This window comes from Narcine bancroftii, chromosome 14, assembly GCF_036971445.1.
Source record: "Narcine bancroftii isolate sNarBan1 chromosome 14, sNarBan1.hap1, whole genome shotgun sequence".
Classification (NCBI taxonomy): Eukaryota; Metazoa; Chordata; class Chondrichthyes; order Torpediniformes; family Narcinidae; genus Narcine; species Narcine bancroftii.
This window is the reverse complement of record NC_091482.1, coordinates 30461375-30482517: the sequence shown is the minus strand read 5'-3', so window position 1 is coordinate 30482517 and position 21143 is coordinate 30461375. Positions and strand designations below refer to the sequence as shown.

The following is a 21143-nucleotide window of genomic DNA, read 5'->3' as shown; positions in this document are numbered from 1 at the left end:
AAGAAAGCCTGTGGGTCCAGTCCAAGATGAGTACGTAGGGAAAGAGCTTTGGAATAAAGCAATTGGCTATGGAGTCATACATTTATAATATCGACCCTGGGTTCTTCCCTGACCTTACATTAGTTCTGTTTTCTAATTGTTAGACCTGTTGGAAGCATGTAAGCAGTGTGGCAGTGATGTCCTCTCTTACTTCTCCAAGTTGAAGGACTCTTCAATGCTGGGTGCTGCAGATTGCACAGAAGTAAAGAAAAGTGTGACCCAGATAAACATGGTTGCAGAGGTAAGAAGCCGAGTCTTGTCCTGTATATTTGGATCAAAGTTAGGAACAGATTAATTTGCGGGAAGAATGCCAAAGCCAACCAGAGTTACCTACACTCTTTCTCCATCTGGGAACGACTTTAGCGACACAATTCAGGAACTGGACCTGTGAAGTCTTGTCATTGTGTCGCACCACCATTCAAGACAAAATATGTCCCGAATGAGCAATTTGTGCCACTCTTGAAATCATTCCATGAATGCTCTGCCCTCTGTCATACTGCTGACGACTGTGTATGTGATCATTTCAGGAACTCAGACCTAAAGGAAGAGACATCAAACAAAAAGAGCTGGGAGATCTTGTGGAACAAGAGATGTCCGCCACGTCTGCAGCTGTTGAGGCAGCTACTACAAGGATAGAGGTGATTTGGATCAGTTTCTGGACTAGTTTCAATAGCTAGAATGGTAAAGAGGTATTAAAGAATTCCATTACATCAAAAGAGGGTTTCTGGATTGGGGGATACGTCAACATGGTGCAAGATTGATCATTGGAATTATGTGGACTGTTTGTGATACAAGAAAAAGGAAATGTTTTATTCAGTTTTGAAGCTTGAGCTGGATTCGCATCGAAGATCCTTCTGAATCATTATAATTTGCAGAAGCGAAGCAAAGAATTTGGTTCATTGAATCTAGACTTGTCAACATCAGCTATTCAGCTTCTCAGCTCTCAGACACTCACTAAGGTGATATCAGTCACGTGTACAAACAAATGAGTTGGCTGCAGGAAGAGGTCACTTGAGCCTCTTCAACCTGTTCCACCATGTAATAGCTTCCTGAGTGATCTGATCATAATATGTAACGAGTAATGCGATATCACCTGTATAACTGTGGCATAACTTCCCTACAAAGGTATTCAATTTCCCTAGCTATAACATTCCATTGGAATTTCTAAATAATTGAACCTTCCTATTATCCCAGTCGAGAGAACGTGCTTGTGAGATACCTTTTAAAAGTGATGAGGATTTCAGCCAGTGAGTTTCAGCCTTCTGTGGCACTTAAGGTGAATGAAAATTTCTCAGATATTTGAAAATCTTCATAGGTATTTTAAATCTTTTACTCCTATTGATGTCTCTTGAAGGGAACTGGGTCCTTGTGTTTTTTGGACTCAGATTAATCTCATTACGGCCTCATCCATTCCCAGGAAAACGCACCCAGCCCAGTGAATCTTTCCACATTGATTGAAATTTTCCATATTTACCATTGTTCTCATAGATGTTCACTTCATGCAGCCTGGAAATGTTTATGGCATTCCAGCATTATTCTAAACTCGTGTTATATGCTGCCCTAACCTGACCTCCTTTCTTTCATACTATAATTAATATAAAACATCTCTTGTGCAGCCTTGCCCACTTAATGTATCCATCTTGATGTGTCCATTCTTCAACTCTAGCCATTTGTGCAGGTCTGCTCCCTGTATTCATCCATTTGTTGGTCTTCTGTTGTCTTATTTGATCTTCTCAGATTTGACCAGGTTAATGATAAGTGACTGTTTCCTCTTCCTGAAGAATTTGGACCGATAGGATCATGGTTAGCGCCACGCTATCATGGTGCCAGTGACCTGGGGTTGAATCTGCCACTGTCTGTAAGGAGTTTGTACGTTCTGGTGACCTGCAAGGGTTTACTCCGATTGGTCTGCTTTTCAAAAAGTGCAGGTTTGGTAGGTTAATGGGTGTAATTTGGACAGCACGGCTTTCATCGGCAGGAAATAGTCTTCTACCGTGCTGCATGGTTTTAAAACAAACATCAGAATGAGGCTTAGCCTTTTCAAAGATGGCTATGAATCTATTGAACCCCAGGTGCTGGATACCTGTGGATGCACAGTTGATTAATACATATAAGATGGAGATCAATCAGTTGATTTGGACTGAACTTGGAAAGAATTAAGGGATGTAGATGGGGAGGTGGAGATCATTTAGAAGTTAGGCCATGATTGCATTGGCTGATGGAGCAGGTTTAAGAGTTCATATTCTCTTCCCATGACCGTTTATCTGACTCTGAGGGGAAGAGTTGAAAGATGGAGTTGATAAAATAAATGTGCTTTTATTTATACAGGTTGTCTTTCTGCGCTAGTAATCACCTGTTTAAGCTTGCTTGAGATTTAAATAGGAGGTGTTTGAGGTATAATGGTGATTTAATCAGATACTTAAAGGTAACATTTCTCTTGTGATTGGTGTTTCGTGACTTGCTTTATCCTGTCATCCAAAACATACAGTGCTTACAGATTTTCTGCAAAGTCATGCAAGCCACATGGGAACAAAATGTCTGCGCTTACTCTCACAAAGGAAAGTTTTTCTTTGTACTTGACTAATTTTTTACAATTCTGGAATTACCATTTCAAACTAACTTATTGTAGAACAGCCTATATATTATGTGGGTCCCATATATGTGGGGTGAAATGGAGTGATGTGTGGGGTGTGTAAGTTGTGTCACAAAGCACTGTCTGGAGCGTGCAGCGATTCCAAGGGCTTTGAGCGTGCAGCGATACCAAGGGCTTTGAGCGTGCAGCGATACCAAGGGCTTTTGAGTGTTGCTGCTCATGGGTATTTAATTTCCATTTATTACTAGCTGGCTTTCTCTTTCTGTCTGACGTTTTCCTGCAACAAGTTGAAAACCTATTTTTATCTGAACCTCTTGGTTGCCTTTTCCAACAGCCATGTTAGTTTTATGCTCACTCTGACAGGATGCTGTGCATCAACAAAAATCAACATATTAATTTTCAAAAGACAGCAGGGTGAAATTTAGCTGTTGAATTTCTGAGGTTTGGGTTAGTGTAGCAGTCAGTGCAATGATCTTACAGCACCAGCGACCCAGGTTTGAATCTGGAGCTGTGTGTTAGGAGTTTGTATGTTCTCCCTGTGTCTATTTCCTTCGGGTGCTCTGGTTTCCTTCCAGCTTTCAAAAATATGCGGGGTTTGTAGGTTGACTGATGTTTTTTGGTGGTGGTGGTGGTGTGGGGGGGAGGGCATGGCTCATAGACCAGAAAGGCCTGTCACTGTAAGTCTAAATTATAAAAAAATCGTACTTAACCTGTTTTGTCTCTCTTTCAAAATCTTGTAACCAGGAAATGCTGAGCAAATCCAGGGCTGGAGACACTGGTGTAAAACTTGAGGTGAATGAGAGGTAATTGCATGTGTTCGTATCAGTTTACATCAATTTTGCAAGGTTCTCTTTATTGTCACATTAAAAATGTAAAATACATGATATCATCAACTTTTGTCTGCCATAAGGCAAACAGAGAGTTGCCGTGAGCATCGCCTTGTGCCCCTAACAAAAGAAGAAAGAGAAGCAAAAGAGAATCCTTTTAGAGACGCGTGTCTCCGTGGATTCACCCCCAGCATTCCTGCGGCTGCACAGACTTGGTTCTAGCCATTAGCAACCTGAGCTCCAGATCCAAACATCCGATACAATCGGGACGTCTTCAGCGCCTGAGGCCCTTTGGGGGCCATTCTTGTCCTCAGCACCCTCTCGAATCCTGGTTTCAGTACCTGTTCCTATGACCCCGTCTCCAGTAGCCCGTAGCCTATGTGGGTCCTTTAACCGCAGTTTGCCTGCAGCCTGTGTGAGTTCTTCAGCCACTGAGCTCCTCGCTGGTCCATTGCCATCTTGTAGCATCATCTCCCATGCTTCTTCTCAATGGTGGGGTATTCTCCCCATTTCTGGTGCCCTATGCCAGTCCACTAGTCCCCTGGAATCAGCATAGGTGTCACTGTCTTGGGCATCTAAAATTTTAAATGGCATTTTACAAAGCCGCCGAGTGTATATATTTTCAATCTCGAGATTCCTGCCCAACAGTAATCAGTAGGAAAAGCAATTGTTTTGACTCTCAAACCAATATTTTGTAAAGAAATATCAGCAATTTCCCACGTGATCACCAACATTTCCCACAGCATCGGTATTTGACTTCCACGTGATAATGCGGTCAACTCTCTGCATTTATCTTCATCAGTGTGCTCTGTTCGATGACCGTTCCACATCACTTTTAGGTCTGCATCAGGAGAACAGAACGATTGGCGATATACTTTTTTTTCAAAGTTTTAATGTTATTTAGTCTTTGAATTTTATGGAGCCAGCTGTCTTTTTGCAGCTGTTTTGTTGGTGGGTCTAGTTCCATCCAACGCAGGAGGCCATGATGCTTAAGATGGATGGAGATGACATGCTTCCAAGAAGTTCCTGCAAGAGCCATTGCACAAGTTTGAACCAAGTCACTGCCAACTGCAAATTCTAACTTCATTTGTTGACTTCATCTTCTTTGACCCAAATGACTACTCCTGTTGCATAAAATGCTGTCTAATATTCTAATTAAATCAGCCCTGAATTGGTGAAATTGGACCCTAACCATTGGATTGCTGTACAGCTGTTCTGCTGTTATTGAAGTTATGACTATTCAAAGTCCAAAGAAAGAATAATTTCCCCTTCACAACCTCAAATGTCGGTGGATTACACCCATTCACATCTGTTGAATTCTACAGAACTGCAGGTGACTGCTTGACTCGTATCCAGAATTACCTCAGAACCTTACAAATCCAGTTTTCATTGCAGTTTCCTATTTATTCAAAGGCTTGACTAAAAAATCAAATTGACTAGTTCATTGCATATTTTCTCATTTATCTCAATTCGAGAATAAGTTTATGTCTTATTTTATTGTGTGTAATTTCCTGTAGGATCCTTGAATCTTGCACTGACCTGATGCATGCTGTCAAAATGTTGGTTCTGACGTCGAAGGATCTCCAGAGGGACATTGTGGAGAGTGGCAGGGTAAGCACTTTGTAAAACTTAGTCATAGAGTCATCCAACACCACCGCAGACTTTCCTGAATCGATGCCAACCATCAGTCAACCCTTCCCAGTCCTTCTGTCTCATTCACCCATCAAATGGGTGAATTTGACAGCACGGTTAGCACAACTCTGTAACGGCGCTAGCAATCAAGACTGGGGTTCAAATCTGGCGCTCTCTGTAAGGAGTTTGTATGTTCTCCCCATGTCTGCATAGATTTCCTCCGAGTGCTCTGGTTTTCTCCCCAGGGGTTATAGGTCAATTGGGCAACGCGGGCTCGTGGGCCGAAGGGGCCTGTATGCCTCTAAATTTAAATCCACTCGGATTCTATTAATCTCACACAAACTAGGGACAACTTGTAGGGGCCAATTATGTGGGAAGAATCCAGAGCACCTGAAGAATGCCCACCCACCAGGTGTTAGGAGAATGAGCAAACTCCATATAGACAGCACTGGGAGTGAACCTGGGCCACTGAAGCTGTGAGGCAACATCTCTATTATCTGCACTATTGTGCAGCCCGTCTTCTTGATAATATGGATGTTTCTTTCAGTTATAGACAGCAGATGTTTAGTTGCAAAGCAATTTGTTGATTTAAATATTTGGATGGAGCAAACACAACATAAAACCAACTCTGTCCTTCTATTTCTCACCTCTTGAGAACTCCTCACTGCACCAACTGTGCTGTTCCTTAGAATATCTGACCCTTGATCTCAAGAATTCTTTCCCTGAACATTAACTTACCTAATTAAAGTTTTTTGAAGCCTGCATCAAGTCCAAGCACTCAGTTTCCTATCTTCTCCTCCTTGGACATGGTTTTCATTATTTGTCTGGTTAGTCACCTGTGGAGGTGGAACTCTACTGTCAAAGTTGGCATATAAATGAAGCAGTGCTGTTGAAACGGGTCCTGATTGTTGTTCAGAAGTTCTCACTCCAGGCATTTCAGGCACGCCTTACTAACAACAAAGATTTGCAAGCAGCTACTTGCCCACAATCTGATGCCATGTTAAATCACGTGAGTTGTTTTGGCTGAAGCTCCTGCCAAAGTGATGGCAGGAGATCAGGAAATTCCTTGTCCCTCTTCGCAAGGCCATACCATGCTTCCCTCAGGCTGGAGCTTGTTTCTCCTCTCGCCATTCCCCAAACAAAGCACAAGGTCGCAAGACAGACCCTTCCTCTCGGCTGAGGTGGAGGTGGTTTGAATTGGACTGATGTCCGTTTCTCTTTGCTATTGTCACCCATGTACTGGTGAATGGAGAATGGATATTTAGATAATTCAACAGATCCAGCAAGATGTAGGAACCTTCAAAGAGATGGAGAAGAGTGAGACAAAATTCCATGATGGATGTGTTTCTTATTAACAGGGAGCAGCAACCCAGAAAGAGTTCTATGCCAAGAACTCCAGATGGACTGAAGGCCTGATTTCTGCATCTAAGGCTGTAGGTTGGGGAGCCACCCTGTTGGTGTAAGTATTATGACTGCTTAATTTTTATAGTTCTATTGTCAGTTGTCTATGGACAACAGCTAAATTTCACGTGTGCTGTTGAATTTGGATCATATCGAAAGAAATGAGATCGAGGTAAATCATATTTCATGGATAATTGTTCAAATGACATGAAAGAGTTATCCAAGAATAAATCCGAAAAGCATGTTATACCTTTAACTTTCCAGAGTAAATAAGCTTGATCAATTGGAGAGGGATGAAAAAGGAAATTTAGTACAATAGGAGTTTCCAAGATAAAATGACTTAGGCCAAAAAATCTCCGGAATTGAAACCATATACGTAGTGTATGTTTAGCCATTGGATTATCAATTTGTTTATATAATTTAGTAAGAGTAAAAGGGAGAGCAGCTCCCAAAATAGAGCTAATTGAAAAATTTTGTATCGGTTTAATTTCTAAATTTACCCAATGGGGATTTAGAGATAATTCTGAATAATTCAACCAATACCTTAAGTAACTAATACTAATTGCCCAGTAATAAATTCTAAAGTTGGGTAATGCCAACCCTCCCTCTAGTTTAGATTTCTGTAAATATTTTTTCCCCAATCTAGGATTATTGTTTTGCCAGATATACGAGGACAATTTAGAATCGACCTTATCAAAAAAAGATTTAGGAACAAAAATAGGTATAGCTTGGAATATATATAAAAAATTTAGGTAAGATCATCATCTTAATAGCATTAATTCGGCCTATCATGGATAGAGATAATGGTGACCAATTAGTAAGTAAACTGCCGATCAGGTCCAATAGAGGGAAAAAATTAGTCCTAAACAAATCTTTATGTTTTTTAGTAATCTTAATCCCTAAATATATAAAATGGTCTCTAGCTATTTTAAAAAGTAAACTATCATAGTTTCTTAGTTTCGACTTTACCCTCTTTTCCCAATTGGGAGACTACGACTGTTTTAGAGGATATACTATATTCAAAATTCCCTCCAAAAGGTGTGATATCTAAATTATATAATATAATTACAAAAATAAATTCTGGGACTTTTGAAAAGTTTAAAAATGATTGGGAAAACCTTCATATTTCTAATGAAAATTGGAATAAAATTCTGCGACTGGTAAACTCTTCTCTCTGTGCAAAACATTCACTAATACAGTTTAAAGTTGTTCATAGAGCTCATATGTCTAAAGATAAACTCCATCGCTTTTATTTTCATATCGATCCTATATGTGATAAATGTCAATTGGAAATAGCTTCCCTTACACATATGTTTTGGTCCTGTCCCTCTTTACAGAATTATTGGAAGGAAATTTTTTCCATTATATCTACTGTTTTGAATATTGATTTACAACCACATCCCATTACTGCAATTTTTGGATTACCTATGATAGATTTGACTTATTTATCTCTTCCTGCGGATCGTATGATTGCTTTTCTTACACTAATGGCTAGAAGATCTATACTATTAAATTGGAAAGAGGTAAATCCTCCCACTGTTTTCCAATGGTTTACCCAAACTATACTATGTTTAAATTTAGAGAAAATTAGAAACTCTGTCTATGAATCCCCTTCTAAGTTTGAGTTAACCTGGCGACCATTTATTCAATATTTTCATTTGTGGTGAGTTGATCTGGCTTTGTTTTCTTTCTATGATTATGTATGATAATTGGGCTGTAAGATGAGATCGGAGTGATCGGCGTGGTTTAGCTATATCTGTAGGTTTTTTTTAAAGTTTTTTTTTAAAGTTTTTTTTAATTCAGATTTGTTTTTTCTTCTCTTTTGGGTTTTTTTTTTCTTTTTTCATATATTGTTATTAATTATATCTTTTTTTTTAGAGATAGTTCACACCCTAAACTGATCAAAAATTTTTTTTTTATGATATATTTTTATTCTGCAATATTGTTTAATATCTCTGTATTAATTCATTACTTACTATGTATTTTTTTATATCTCTTTGAACTGTATGTGTTTATAAATTATAATAATAATAAAAAGATTGAAAAAGAAAAAAGAATTTGGATCATGCATATAATTACACTAGTTAACAAGGATCCCATGTGAGTATTTATTTGTTATTAACCTACCAGTTGCCAGTAGGTTTGATTCTTTGAATGTTCAATTCAAATTTAAAAAAAACTTTTTCTACAATTATAAAATTAAGGCAGGGGAGAAGGTCATTCAGCCCATTGAGTTGATGTAGAGCAATTTAGTCAGGCTCCTTATCCCAAGAGATATAGGTGCCTCAAAACTCGCACCACCAGGTTCAGGAACAGCTACTCCCCCTCCACCATCAGACACCTCCAGGACAAACTCAATCAGGGACTCATTTAAGGTCTCTTACTTTTGCACATTGATTTTTAAAAAAATATATTCTCTGTATTGCTCAGTCAGTTTGTTTACATTCATTATCTGTTTACATTTCTTTATTTGTTTACATGTGTACGTTGTGTACAGTTTTTGTTTTGCGCTACCAATAAGGGGTAATTCTGCCTTGCCCGCGGGAAATAGAATCTCAGGGTTGTATACGATGTCATGTACAGGTATGTACTCTGGCAATAAACCTGAAATCACTCTCTATTGAGCATCTATTGAGTTCCTTTTGTAACCCCTCATAGGCTTCATTTCGTTTTCCCCTACAGACAGCAGTTTCCAGGTTACAATCATGTTCTACATTTTTAACAAAACAAATTTCACATCATTCCATATCTTTTGCTGATCTTTTTAAATCTTGTTCCTGACCTCCTGCTGAAATGGGATCAGTGTTTCTCTCGATTTCTCCAATCTGTCAGATCTTTTTCTTCAACCTTCTTGTCAGAGGATAGCAACCCCAGTCTCTCCAGCCGAATGTCACTGAAATCCTTCATCCTGGAACCATTCCGCAGCCTTCACCAAGTGTGGTGACTAGAAATTTATGCAGTGCTCTACTTGTGGCCTAATCGATGTTACTAAATGTTAACATGATGACAATGCTTTTGCACGCCAAGCCTCTATTTATGAAGCCCACAGTCCCACAGAACTTTCAGAATGTCCCACCAACTTTGCAGATTCACACACACAGACTTCTCTTATCCCTATTCAGTGGATTAATGAATAGAAATAAGTGACTTTGGATCTGTAATCTCATTCCTCATACTTTTTAACCAAAATCAATCGCTTCACACATCTCTGTATTAAATTTGCTATTTGTCTTTCCACTGTGTCTTGTGTTGCTGCAGTCTATCACCGTTCTCCTGACTGTTCACCACATCTCCCAATTTTTTAATCATTTGCAAAGTTCAAGATTTTTGCCCTTGTCTGAATCACTGACAATGTACGAAAACAAAGCGACTTTGTGGAAAGTATACCGATTGGTTGTTTCACAGGCTGGTTTTAAAACTCAAGGGCCCAGGAACACTGAAGGTTGCAGAAAGTGGCAAACCTGGTTAGGTCCATCACGGGCACCAGCCTCCAATCTATTGAAGACATTCATTCATGTGAGACAAAGCTTCAAGAAGGCAGCTTCATCATGAAGGATCTCCATCACTTTGGTCCTAGACTCTTCTCACTGTCACTCTCAGAAACTAGGTACAGAAACCCAGTCCGGCACCTCTAGGCTCAAGAACAGTTCTTTTCTGACAACTATCAGGGTTTTGAACCTCCCTGTACTACCCCTATCCTTAAACTATTCCAGGACCACCACAAGATCTGTCTGCAATATTGAATATGTCTTGTTTGCACTGATTCCACTGTGAATATTTATCTGTTTTTTAATCTTGTTTCATGGTACATAGAGGTAATTTGATTTAATACCATTTTTGTGGTGTATCTTTTGTACCTGTTTGGCTGCAACAGTAAGAATTTTACTGCAGCTGAACATTATAAACTTGTGTATATGATGACAAGCTCTCATGCCATACAATTACAAACAAAGAAAACAGGCAATTTTACTCATATAGGAGATTGCACGTTATTTGACAGGTTTTTATAATTTTCCCTTGCAACCGCTGCAACCGTGTCTGCCTGTCCTGCATCAGACTTGCCAGCCACAAACGAGCCTGCAGCTGACGTGGACATTACCCTTCCATAAATCTTCGTTCGCGAAGCCAAGCCAAGCAATTCAACTTCGAGATGTACATTAACAGAGTCATTTACCCACGTTTGCCTAATGGTGGATGGAGCCTGTGTCAGCAAATGGCTCTCTAACTTCCACCTAATGCTCTTCTAGTTAATGGTGCACTTTGCTGTGGTGGAGGATCTCAGTGGGTTGAGCAGCATCTGTGGGAGGAAAAGAATGGGCAACGTTTTAGGCCAGAGCCCTTCATCAAACCACTGTGGCTGGTTGGCCCACTATTTGTAAAGTCTCCCGTGCGTCTCCGGTTGAAATTTGTTAAATGGTTCAAAGCCCTTCTGTTTGTCTGTTCAGGGATGCTGCAGACATGGTTGTCCAGGGAAAGGGGAAGTTTGAGGATTTGATGGTGTGCTCCCATGAGATTGCAGCCAGCACAGTACAACTGGTTGCTGCCTCCAAGGTAAGTCATTACATGTCTTGGTCTCATATTCTTAAAATAACATAAGGGAAATGGATAGAAACACAAGAAAAGCAAAGAGTTGAACAGTGTTATTTTTCTTTATGAACACTTTATTTCAACGTTTGAAATAAAATCTCAGTGAATATGAAAATAGACATTAAGAGTGATTCAGTGTGTAACAGTCTACATGCAGTTGGTGAGGGAGTAGACTTGTATGACTGTACTGTGTATTCTATCTTCACTAACAAAGCACTCTATTCAGTGAATTTGGGATAATTTCTCTCAATCTTTCTTCTGACTTTGACAGCATGTAGTCAGGAGTTTAATGTTGCCTGAATGTTGGCCAACCGTTTAAAGTCATAAATGTACAGCGTAGAAATGTCCTGAGTCAACCACATCCCTGCCCACCATCTACATTAATCCTGTTGGCCCGCATTAGCTCTTCTTGGCCATGCCGATGCAAGTGCCTGTCCAAATCTTTTTTAAATATTGAGACAGTATCTGGCTTCATCACACTTCCAGGCTCACACGTCTGTCCATGGCCTTTAGCGCAATCCCACCCTGTCCACCCGCAGATTGGAGGGCCAACACCGTATCTTCCGTCTGGGCACCCTCCAGCCAGATGACATGAACATTGATTTCTCTGCTTTCTTCTGTCTTGCTCATCTTGGCCCCCCCTTCACCCTTACCCACCCAGCCATCCCTCCTCCCCCCTCATCCACTTATTATCTCCTGCCCTTGCCACCCCCCACCTCCCCCCCCCCACACCTTTATGTTTGGATGCCTACCGGGATTCTCTCACACCTTGATGGGCTTAAGCCCGAAATGTTGGTTATGAACCTCTCCCTTTGCTACATAAATGACACTGTTTGACCTGCTGAGCTTCTCCAGCATTTTGTCTTTTTATACCTTCTCTCACAGTTTCTTCCAGATGCCAGTCCCTCAATTTGTAAAGAAACTTAACCCTCAAATCCACCCTTATGTGATCAGTACATTGAACACCTTCACCCTCTTAATATTGACATGCTCCAGACTATCAATAGATCTTTCCCTAATCTCACTCTCTTCCACATCTCTTTGGTGAATACAGCTGAGAAGTATTCATCTCAGGGTTTGCCCAATGTACAAACGTGCTGGCAAAACTCAACAGAACAAACATCATCCATAAGGAGTAAAGGGTATCCACCATTTGGGTCTGGATCCTTTGTCAGGTACATGCATTACCTGCTGAGTTTTCCAGCACCATGATGTATTGCACGCGACTCCAGCATCTGCAGGCTTTCTTGTTTAACCCTCTGGTTGATCCTTTGCTCCTAATAAGCCAATTTGTGGTCATTTATTTTGTAGGTGAAAGCAGATAAAGATAACTCTAATCTTGGAAGGCTACGGGAAGCGTCCAAGGGAGTAAATGAGGCCACGGCCAAAGTGGTGGCTTCCACCAAATCGGGAAAATCCCAGATTGAGGAGAAAGGTAGTGTACTGTTCATCTTGTCTACTAGTCTGATACAAAGCAAAAGGCTAAGGGGAGGGGGTGGAAACATCCATTTTGTACAACTTAGCCACAGACGTTGGAAACTTAATATCCTCCAAAGTCTGGAAATATTTGGAGAGAGAGAAATATAACTAGCCTTCTAGTAAAACATTTTCCTTACTTTTATTCCAGTTCAGTGTACTCTCCTCTCGGCAACAGGGCAAATATTTGCTTCTCATCAGTAACCTGACAAAAGATAATCAACTACATTATTTGTCAGCTTCTCTCTCTACAGATTCTGCTTGACTTGTTGATTTTTTCCCCCAGAATTTACTATTTTTATTCTTCACATTTTCCAGGTTTAATGCTCTTTCATTGATGTGTGTCATCTAGAAACACAGACTGGCGGGTTCAGATGAGTCTTTTATTCCCTGGGCTAAGCAGAGGGAAATCAGTCAGTGGTGACATATATTTAAAGAGGCTAAAATTTATAATATTACTTTAATGACCTCAAATCTTTTGAGGACAATGTTATATGTTCTAGAGCCATTGTTATAATTTAGAAATGCAGCTGACTAATTGCATTTGAACGTAAACATTAATGAGATAGTGACCAGATATTGCTCTTGGGTGAGTGTTGTGTGTGAACCAGGACACTGGAAGGAGCTCTCCTGTTCTTCAAGACAGCACAGTTTAAGCTTTGTTTCCAGTGATAAAGCAAAGGATTTGTTGTCTCACCTGAAAGATGGCACCTTTGACAGATTATCTAAGGGATTTCTTGCGTTTGCCTGGATGTTGTGTTGAACGTTGCTATTGTGCCCATGTTGGGTAACTTCTATATGTTGCTGACAGGAAGGAAGAGGTTTGGGCAAATTAGTGGACAATACTAACTGCCCATAGATCTATAGCCAGCCAGAAATACTTCTGTAGGAGCCTAAATGTCGATGAAGAATTGCAGGTTGTGAACGCCTGTTGTTGATTTTTCTTTCCCCATACATGGTTGGCTGATTTCCATCGATTTGTTCCAGATACAATGGATTTCTCCAGCATGACACTGACACAAATCAAGCGACAGGAAATGGACTCGCAGGTATTGTTGAAGCTCTCAATTTTTTTTGAAGTAATGAATAAGATGATGTGTCTGTCCCTTTGAAATAACTGCATCTTTCAAGTTCCATGGTCCAGTAGCAGGGGCACATTTCAAGGAGAATTAACATTAAGCTTATGTTCTGATCAGAATGAACTTCTCCAACAAGTTCTTAATCTCGTGAGTCTGACGATCAAATCAGATACTATTAATTGCCATGTAATAAAACAGAAATGTAACATTACATGAAGTTGCCTTTAGTCTGCCATAAGGCAGACAAAGATTTGCCAGTGGCGTTGCCCAGCACTTCAGAGAAAGGGAAGCAAAAGAGAGTCCCTTCAGTCGTCAATAGCTCGCCACCTGTTTGTCCTTCAGTCGCAGAGCCCCTCTGCTGGACTGCCACCGTGGTAACCATCCTTGCTTCTCCTTCTCAACAGGGGTGGGGGGGTAGGGGTGTTCTCCCTTACTGGTGCCAGAGTCTGCAACTCCTCACGGCCGCTGCAAAGCACAGGCGCTGCTATCTTGGGCACAGAACCCATGGTCACAGGATTTTAAATAAAAGCGTGCACAAAGCTGTTGCCGTCAGCATCACGACTGGATACAGTACCCTGCAGGGGAGCTCTTTGTCTCCAACACTACCCCCACCCTAGTTCTGCCCGGGTCTGAACCAGCAGAAGTACTACCTTTACAGCAGCGCTGGCTATAATTTTATTTTCAGATGATGAGCATCAGTCAAAGAATGAGGGCTGTCATTGGAGGGAAGTGTGCTCAGGAGTCTTGCTCGATCACCATTAAAGATCTGGAATCTGTGAGCTTTTCTTTTGGAGGCTTGACAGATGAAATGGTTCTTGTCCATGGTCCGTAGAAAGAATGGGATTGGTCACCTTTTCTTGTTCCATATTTGTGTATTTAATGTGCACTGAAAAACTAGTGCCGATTCTTCCCTGTCAAAGTTTAAATGCAACATCTTTGTGTTTTAATGCCTGTCCTGAAGGTTCATGTTTTGGAACTGGAAAGTCAGCTACAAAAAGAGAGGCAGCGCTTGGGAGGACTGCGTAAGAAGCATTATGAGCTGGCAGGGGTCTCTGAGGGCTGGGACGAAAGTAAGTGCGATCTCCTTCCAATACTAACCAGGGTTGTTGGGACAGTCGAGACCAACCACTTGTCAGAGCCAACAAGTCATTACCAGCTGTCAATGAGGGAATGCCATGTACACCTGGGCTCATTACATCTTACACCTTGGCTTTTTGGAAGCTTTTTATTGGACTTCTGTTCTTTTCTCAATCATTGGTTGATGGGAGAGGGTGTGAGTGCAACTGGAAAACCTTGTTTTAAAGGATGACCCAAGATGCACCTTCAGATTTATTGTCAGAGAACATACATGATATCACCTACAACCCTGAAATTCTTTCTCCTGCAAGCAAGGCAGTATTACCACTAATTGGTAGTGCAAAAATAAACTGTTCAGAATGTACACATGATAACAAATAATGTAAACAACGGACTGTGCAATACAGAGAGGATAAAACAAACAATTAATAAAGTGCAAAAGTAAGAGTCCTTAAATGAGTCCCTGATGGAGTTTGTTGTGGAGGAATCTGAGGGTGGAGGGTTAGCCGCTGTTCCTGAACCTGGTGGTGTGAGTTTTGTGGCACCGATACATCTTTCCTCACGGCGGCAGTGAGAACAGAGCGTGCGCTGGGTGGTGTGGATCCTTGATGATAGCTGCAGCGTTCCTTGTAGATGTTCTCAATATTGGGGAGGGTTTTGCCTGTGATGTCCTGCACAGTGTCCACTACCTTTGGAGGGCTTTAAGCTCGGGGGTATTGATATCCTCATACCAAAACAGTGTTTCTCTGAACACCTTGTCCTCTCAATGCGGAATAATCTGTGCAATGAATCTTTTGATGATGCGTTCAAAATTGAGAATCTAAGTGGGTTGTGTTGCTATGAAAAACAAATTGTAGGTTTTCTGAACAATTGCTTATTTTATCACAGTACCTGATGCTTTATATTCCAAGAAAACTAAAAAGAAATTGAGGGCTAGAATTCATTAAATTGACACCAGCAAGAAAACCATTTTAGAGAGTGTGAAATTGCTCCAGTGACCTATGTTCTACCTTGACTTCCTCTGCTGCCTGTGTAGAGTTTGCAGGTTCCCCCTGGTGGATTAGTAGGTTTTTTGGCCCATTTGTACATTATACAGTGTAAACTCGTTATCATTAATTGGTAGCTGTGAATTGACCATATGCTTCAGGTCAGTGTTAGAACCTAGGAATTGATGGAAATGTGGGGAGAGCATTGTACAGAACAGCCCAGGAACCATTACAGGCCATTTCAACACCAGGGGTAACGTGTTGATGTGGGTAGACAACTGGTCGGCAGGCAGGAAGCAGAGAGTGGCAATACATAGGTCATTTTCAAATTGGCAGGCAGTCGCCAGTAGGGTACCACAAGATGTAGCTGTTTTACAATATTTATGCCTAATGAGCTTGTTTGCAGGTGCAGGACCATTTTTAACCAGGAATATATTTATCACTGTGACATGAAACTTTTGGAAGATCGTTTTATCCTGAGATTAAAGTTCATAATACTTACTCAGGCCTGTGTGCGGGAGGGCGGGGTTTGCGGGCGATCGGGTTGGACAATGACAGTGCGGGGGCATCGGCTCTCACTGCAGGGCGGCATCTCGGCGGATCAGCGGCCCCGTCACCGTGAGTCGCGGGTTGGCCTGCGGCAGTGAGGGGGAGTGGGCAACGGTCCTGGCGAGGTCAGGCCCGAGGCCTCCGGTTCCGGGCGCTGGGAAGCAGCCTTGGCTTCCCCTGACACCGGCCAGGCCCCAAAATCAGAGTCCACGGTGAGACCCTGCAACGTAAACAGAGGAGGTGGGGGCGATTAGCGGGCTGACGCCAATGCATTCTGGGATTTGTTGTATTACTGTGCATGCGCTATACTGGCGCGGCGGCCAATGGGCCACCTCTAATACATTTTTGAAATGATCTTGCGGGCCAAATATAATTATATCGCGGACCAGAGTTTGACATGTGTGATCTTCACCTTTGGTTGTCCTGGTTAGTACTACTGATGAGGCTAATATTTGATATTCTCTATAATTTCCTTGATCTGTGAAATGCTTTGTTCTATCACAGGATTTTATTTTGTATTACTCAGTGTTGTGGAATTCCTTCCATGGGGAACATTGGTGAACATTTGGATCAAAATTCTATGATTTAATCATTGGAAATGTGCGGGTGGCACAGTTGGCATCGCAGTTAGCCCAATGCCTTTACAGTGCCAACAATCGGGCCTGGCCTAGGTTAGAATCCTGCGCTGTCCGTAACGAGTTGGTACGTTCTCCCCATGTTTGCATGGGTTTTATCCGGGGGCTCTGGTTTCCTCCCACTGTTCAAAACATACTTGGTAGATTGGGTGTAAAATGGGTGTCATGGACTTGTAGGGCCGAATTGACCTGTTACAGTGCTGTATGTCTAATTTAATTTAAAGATAGATTTTTATGGATTTTTTTCTCTCTGTATTGCAGTTTGTTTACATTCGTTATCTGTTTACATTTCTTTAATTGTTTACATCTATATGTTGTGTACAGTTTCATTTTGCACTACTCAGTGATAATTCTGCCGCGCCTGCAGGAAAAATGTTATCTGAGGGTTGTATGTGATGTCATGCATGTTCTCTGACAATAAATCGGAATCTGAAATCAGATACCCACGTTACCAGTTCCAGATGAGTGAATTAACTTGCTCTGTTTTCTTCAGCTGTCCAGCCGTCACTTGAACTTGTGCATCCAGCAAACCACAACCCAATCATTCACTGACATTGCTGCCAAACTTTAGCATATCCAGTTTTTAAAAATTTAATAAAGTTTTAGTTGTTTTCCAGATGTTTTTGCCATTACTTTCAAGAATTTTTGCTTTGCATTTTAAAATTGCAAATAGAAATTCATTATTTTCTGAAGGTAAAGGCAGGATGACTAAGAAATTCTAGATCTGTTGGACTTTGGGCTGACGGGCCAGTTCCTATGGAATACTGATGTGTTTTTGTGACATCTGTTGTTGGGAAGTTATTGGAATCTGTAGTAAGGGACAGACTGAGTGAGCACGTGAGGAACCTGAGCAAATTAGAAACTACTTTAAACAGTTTTAACCAAACAGACATCAAGTATTTGAGGAGGTAACTGAAGGTAATATCTTCCCAAACGTACTCCAAGGTTCGACACAAGACCATTAAAATTTATAGTTTATTGAATTAAAGTCAATAGGAGAGGCCTGGTGGAATAGGGAGAGTCGAGCGAACTGGTGTGTATTCGAGCTGGAAGAAAATAATTTCTGGTGTCCCACAAAGATCATGGTTTTTAATGATTGAAGCGGTTAGCACAGTATATATTTGTAATTCAGTGATGCAGAGATCTGTGGCAAAGTAGTTGGGAGCAAAAGATTACAAAGAGATATTGATAGATCAAGTGAGCTGGTAAAGTGGCAGTGATTTCATGGATCACAGCGGGACCAGTTTGAGTATTACTTTAAATAATGTAAAAATAATAATGGTGGAAATGCAAGATGAATGCATAGAATTTCTAAAAATGCGCTGCATGTCAGACAGCACCTGAGGAGGGAGAACCAGTTCATGTTTTGCATCAATGATCTTTCACCAGAACAAAGTTTGGGATAAGTTAATGATTGAAAGGAAGTGAAAACTACCAAAACTGTATTTTTCTTCTTAAATGCAGATACCAAATAGGTGCGGAGTGGAGAAGAAGTGGAAATTTATCTTCCAAAGGCTGAATGAACATTGAATCTCTGAGCACTCAAAAGCCCTCTCCATCTTGGGAGAGAATATACATGCAGTAACCGCGAGCCTTGACCAGAATGGTCCCACACTTCTGATCAGCGTTTTTCAGTTGTATTCCCGGATTCTGTCACAATTGACACGATACTGTTATGTTGCTTTATTTATTATATGTATATTTTTACCTTTTTCTTTTTGCACACCAGTGGGAAGTATTATTCTAGTCTTTGTATTTCAAACACCTACAACAGATCTTAGTTTCACTATTTATACCCCACTTTGTTGGCACACATCACAAATAGGACAGTTTTTTTAAACATTTCAAGTGACTTGCTTTTCCTTCTATTCCCAACTAAGTTGATATTTGAGTGGAGGCTAGCTCTATCGTTGAGCTGTACAGACCAGGAAGTTGCAGTTGGCCTTGTACCATTTGGCTAATTTAGCCCAAGACAGCCATCAGAAGAGGGATTGCTATAACTCCAACAGGCTAGGTGACATGTGAAGAGAATACCAATATTCTTCTTGTTCATTAAATCCGTTAATTAACGGTGAGGAAATAGGTGATACTGTCTATTATTTACTGGCTGACTGAAGGGAGTGCTCTTTGATTTGCTTTCCTACAGGCTGGGTAGCACAATTTGGAATGGTGGCTCCATGCCATTTCTCTCAGGATGGATAGTGAGTGGTAAGTCACTTGGTAGTCTTACCTCTCTGAGAGACCTGACTCCCCAGCCCACTGCAATTTGTTCAGCCCACCTCCACAGCCCAGAGGCTACACGGGGCGTGGACATTGCAATAAAGGCCACCGCTTCATGTCAACCTGATACTGTCCCTGAGAAAGTGGAGCACAGCTGCTTTCCTGAACTGCCTGATTCATATGGTGGGAGTACTTGTTGGAGAATCCCAGGAATTTGATTCAACGCTGTGGAAAAGGAAATGCAGTCTGAACGATTTAAAGGGAAAGTCTGCTCTGCTAGGGTAGCTTACTCCTGTGGCCTTTGCTCCCAGTTCCTTATCGTAGAACATAGAACAATACAGCACAGTACCGGCCCTTCGACCCTCGATGTTGTGCCGACCCATATATTCCTTCTTTAAAAAAAGGTACTAACTCCTCCCTACCCCGTAACCCTCTACTTTCCTTTTATCCATGTGTCCAAGAATCTCTTAAATGCCCCCAATGTTTCAGCCTCCACCACCATCCCTGGCAAGGCATTCCAGGCACCCACAACTTTATGTGTATAAAAAAAAAAACTTACCCCTATTGTCTCCCCTAAACTTCCCTCCCTTACATTATACATATGTCCTCTGGTGTTTGCTGATCTGACCTGGGAAGCAGGTGCTGACTGTCCGCCTTGTGGAATGGCATTTTAGAACACAGTTGTTCATTGCTGGTGTTTGGACTCTATTTACTTTACCTCGCCCTGATGCTGGTATCTGGAACAATAAACAAACTGATGGAGGAACTCAGTCGGTCAGGCTGAGTTAGTTATTTGCTCCCCCTAGGGCAATTGCAGCTTCCTGTTGTGACATCACTGATTGAAGCACACCTGTACTTCATGGTTCACTTTTTTCCCCAGCATGACTTGTAGCCCCCTCCCCATCTCTCTCGTGTATGGTAGAGCTTGCCGCTGCAGTAGCCGTCTCGGGGCGGGGGGAGGCGCTCTTTTGTTGCACTGACGATTCATAATGGATGAAGTGAAAAATCAATGCAATGTTCCACAGGAGGAGAGGGAAAAGCAAAGTTTCCTATCCTTTTAACCTGTCAGCAATTGCAACGCAAGAATGTAACATTGCTTCTGAAATGAACACAGTGCTGGTGAAGGGGCTTCATTGGTTAAGAGTGGAGAGAGAAAACACTTGGATATGTAACTACTTGGGAAAAACTCTGATTTTAACAATTTATTTAAAATGAATTTAGTTTACCCTGACAAATCGTCTATGTATCTCCAAGTATGTTAATTATTACTTTCCTCGAACATGTTGGACTTTTTAATCCCCTTCGTAGCTTAACTTATAAACTTTTTTTAGCAGGGAAGTTTGACTTGACTTGACTTGACTATCTGCAAGTTGAGCCATTGGTTGTGAGTCCCCAAGATCCATGGATGATGTCGACTGAGAATGTTTCCCCTCGCATTGCAAACTGTGACCGATCTTTTGCAGGGATTTTATTGCTGTGGCATTAGTATTAACTCTGAGCACACTTCCAGAAACAATCCTCTGCACCCATGCTCTTGTAATGAGTTTGTTCTGACTTTGTACTCGCTCGACTTTATACTTTTTAATATTTGTTTTAAGATTTGTTTTAAACTCATAAAAATAGAGATTTTCAGCTTCTGTTGTTTTGATTAATTCCTGTTTGTTTGCCTTGAATTTGCACAATTCAGTTGATCTCTGTGCCCCCATTCACTACTTTGCTTGCACACCCCTTGAAAGCAAAATCTACACCCAGACCCACCCAACGTAATTGCAGTTTGGGCAAATTCCTACTGCGGTTGGCTTGTGTTCATGGTAGGCAACTGGATTTGTAAGGCAGCAAACTTGATATGTTTTAAATGCTTGCAGTATGTTTACAACAAGACAAGCGTGTGAGTGATGTACTCTGGTTTGTAGCAGCTGTTGTAAAGTAGAAAAACTTCTGCTCAGCCAACTTCCCAAGACAGCATTGTTCCAGTGATCAGAAACTTGGTAGTGCAGTGAACCCCCCTTCTCTGCTGAGAATGCCAGCCAAGCCCGGAATGC

General features: G+C 41.3%; 1 protein-coding gene across 6 annotated transcripts in view; it reads left to right on the top strand.

The window, feature by feature from the left end:
* Nucleotides 1-20738, top strand: part of hip1 (huntingtin interacting protein 1) — a 296345-nt gene extending 275607 nt beyond the window's left edge. For 5 of the 6 annotated variants that reach the window (XM_069911170.1, XM_069911171.1, XM_069911174.1 and 2 more), the window contains 10 exons: nt 144-280; nt 567-677; nt 3377-3435; nt 4977-5070; nt 6450-6550; nt 10938-11043; nt 12391-12514; nt 13543-13604; nt 14596-14704; nt 18346-20738. In XM_069911170.1, coding sequence (XP_069767271.1) covers nt 144-280; nt 567-677; nt 3377-3435; nt 4977-5070; nt 6450-6550; nt 10938-11043; nt 12391-12514; nt 13543-13604; nt 14596-14704; nt 18346-18356 — 914 coding nt within the window. In that variant the 3' untranslated portion in view covers nt 18357-20738. Of the gene's footprint in view, nt 1-143; nt 281-566; nt 678-2527; nt 3252-3376; nt 3436-4976; nt 5071-6449; nt 6551-10937; nt 11044-12390; nt 12515-13542; nt 13605-14595; nt 14705-18345 lie in introns of those variants that run through there. The other variant, XM_069911176.1, reaches the window with a different exon arrangement.
* Nucleotides 20739-21143: the final 405 nt, after the last annotated feature.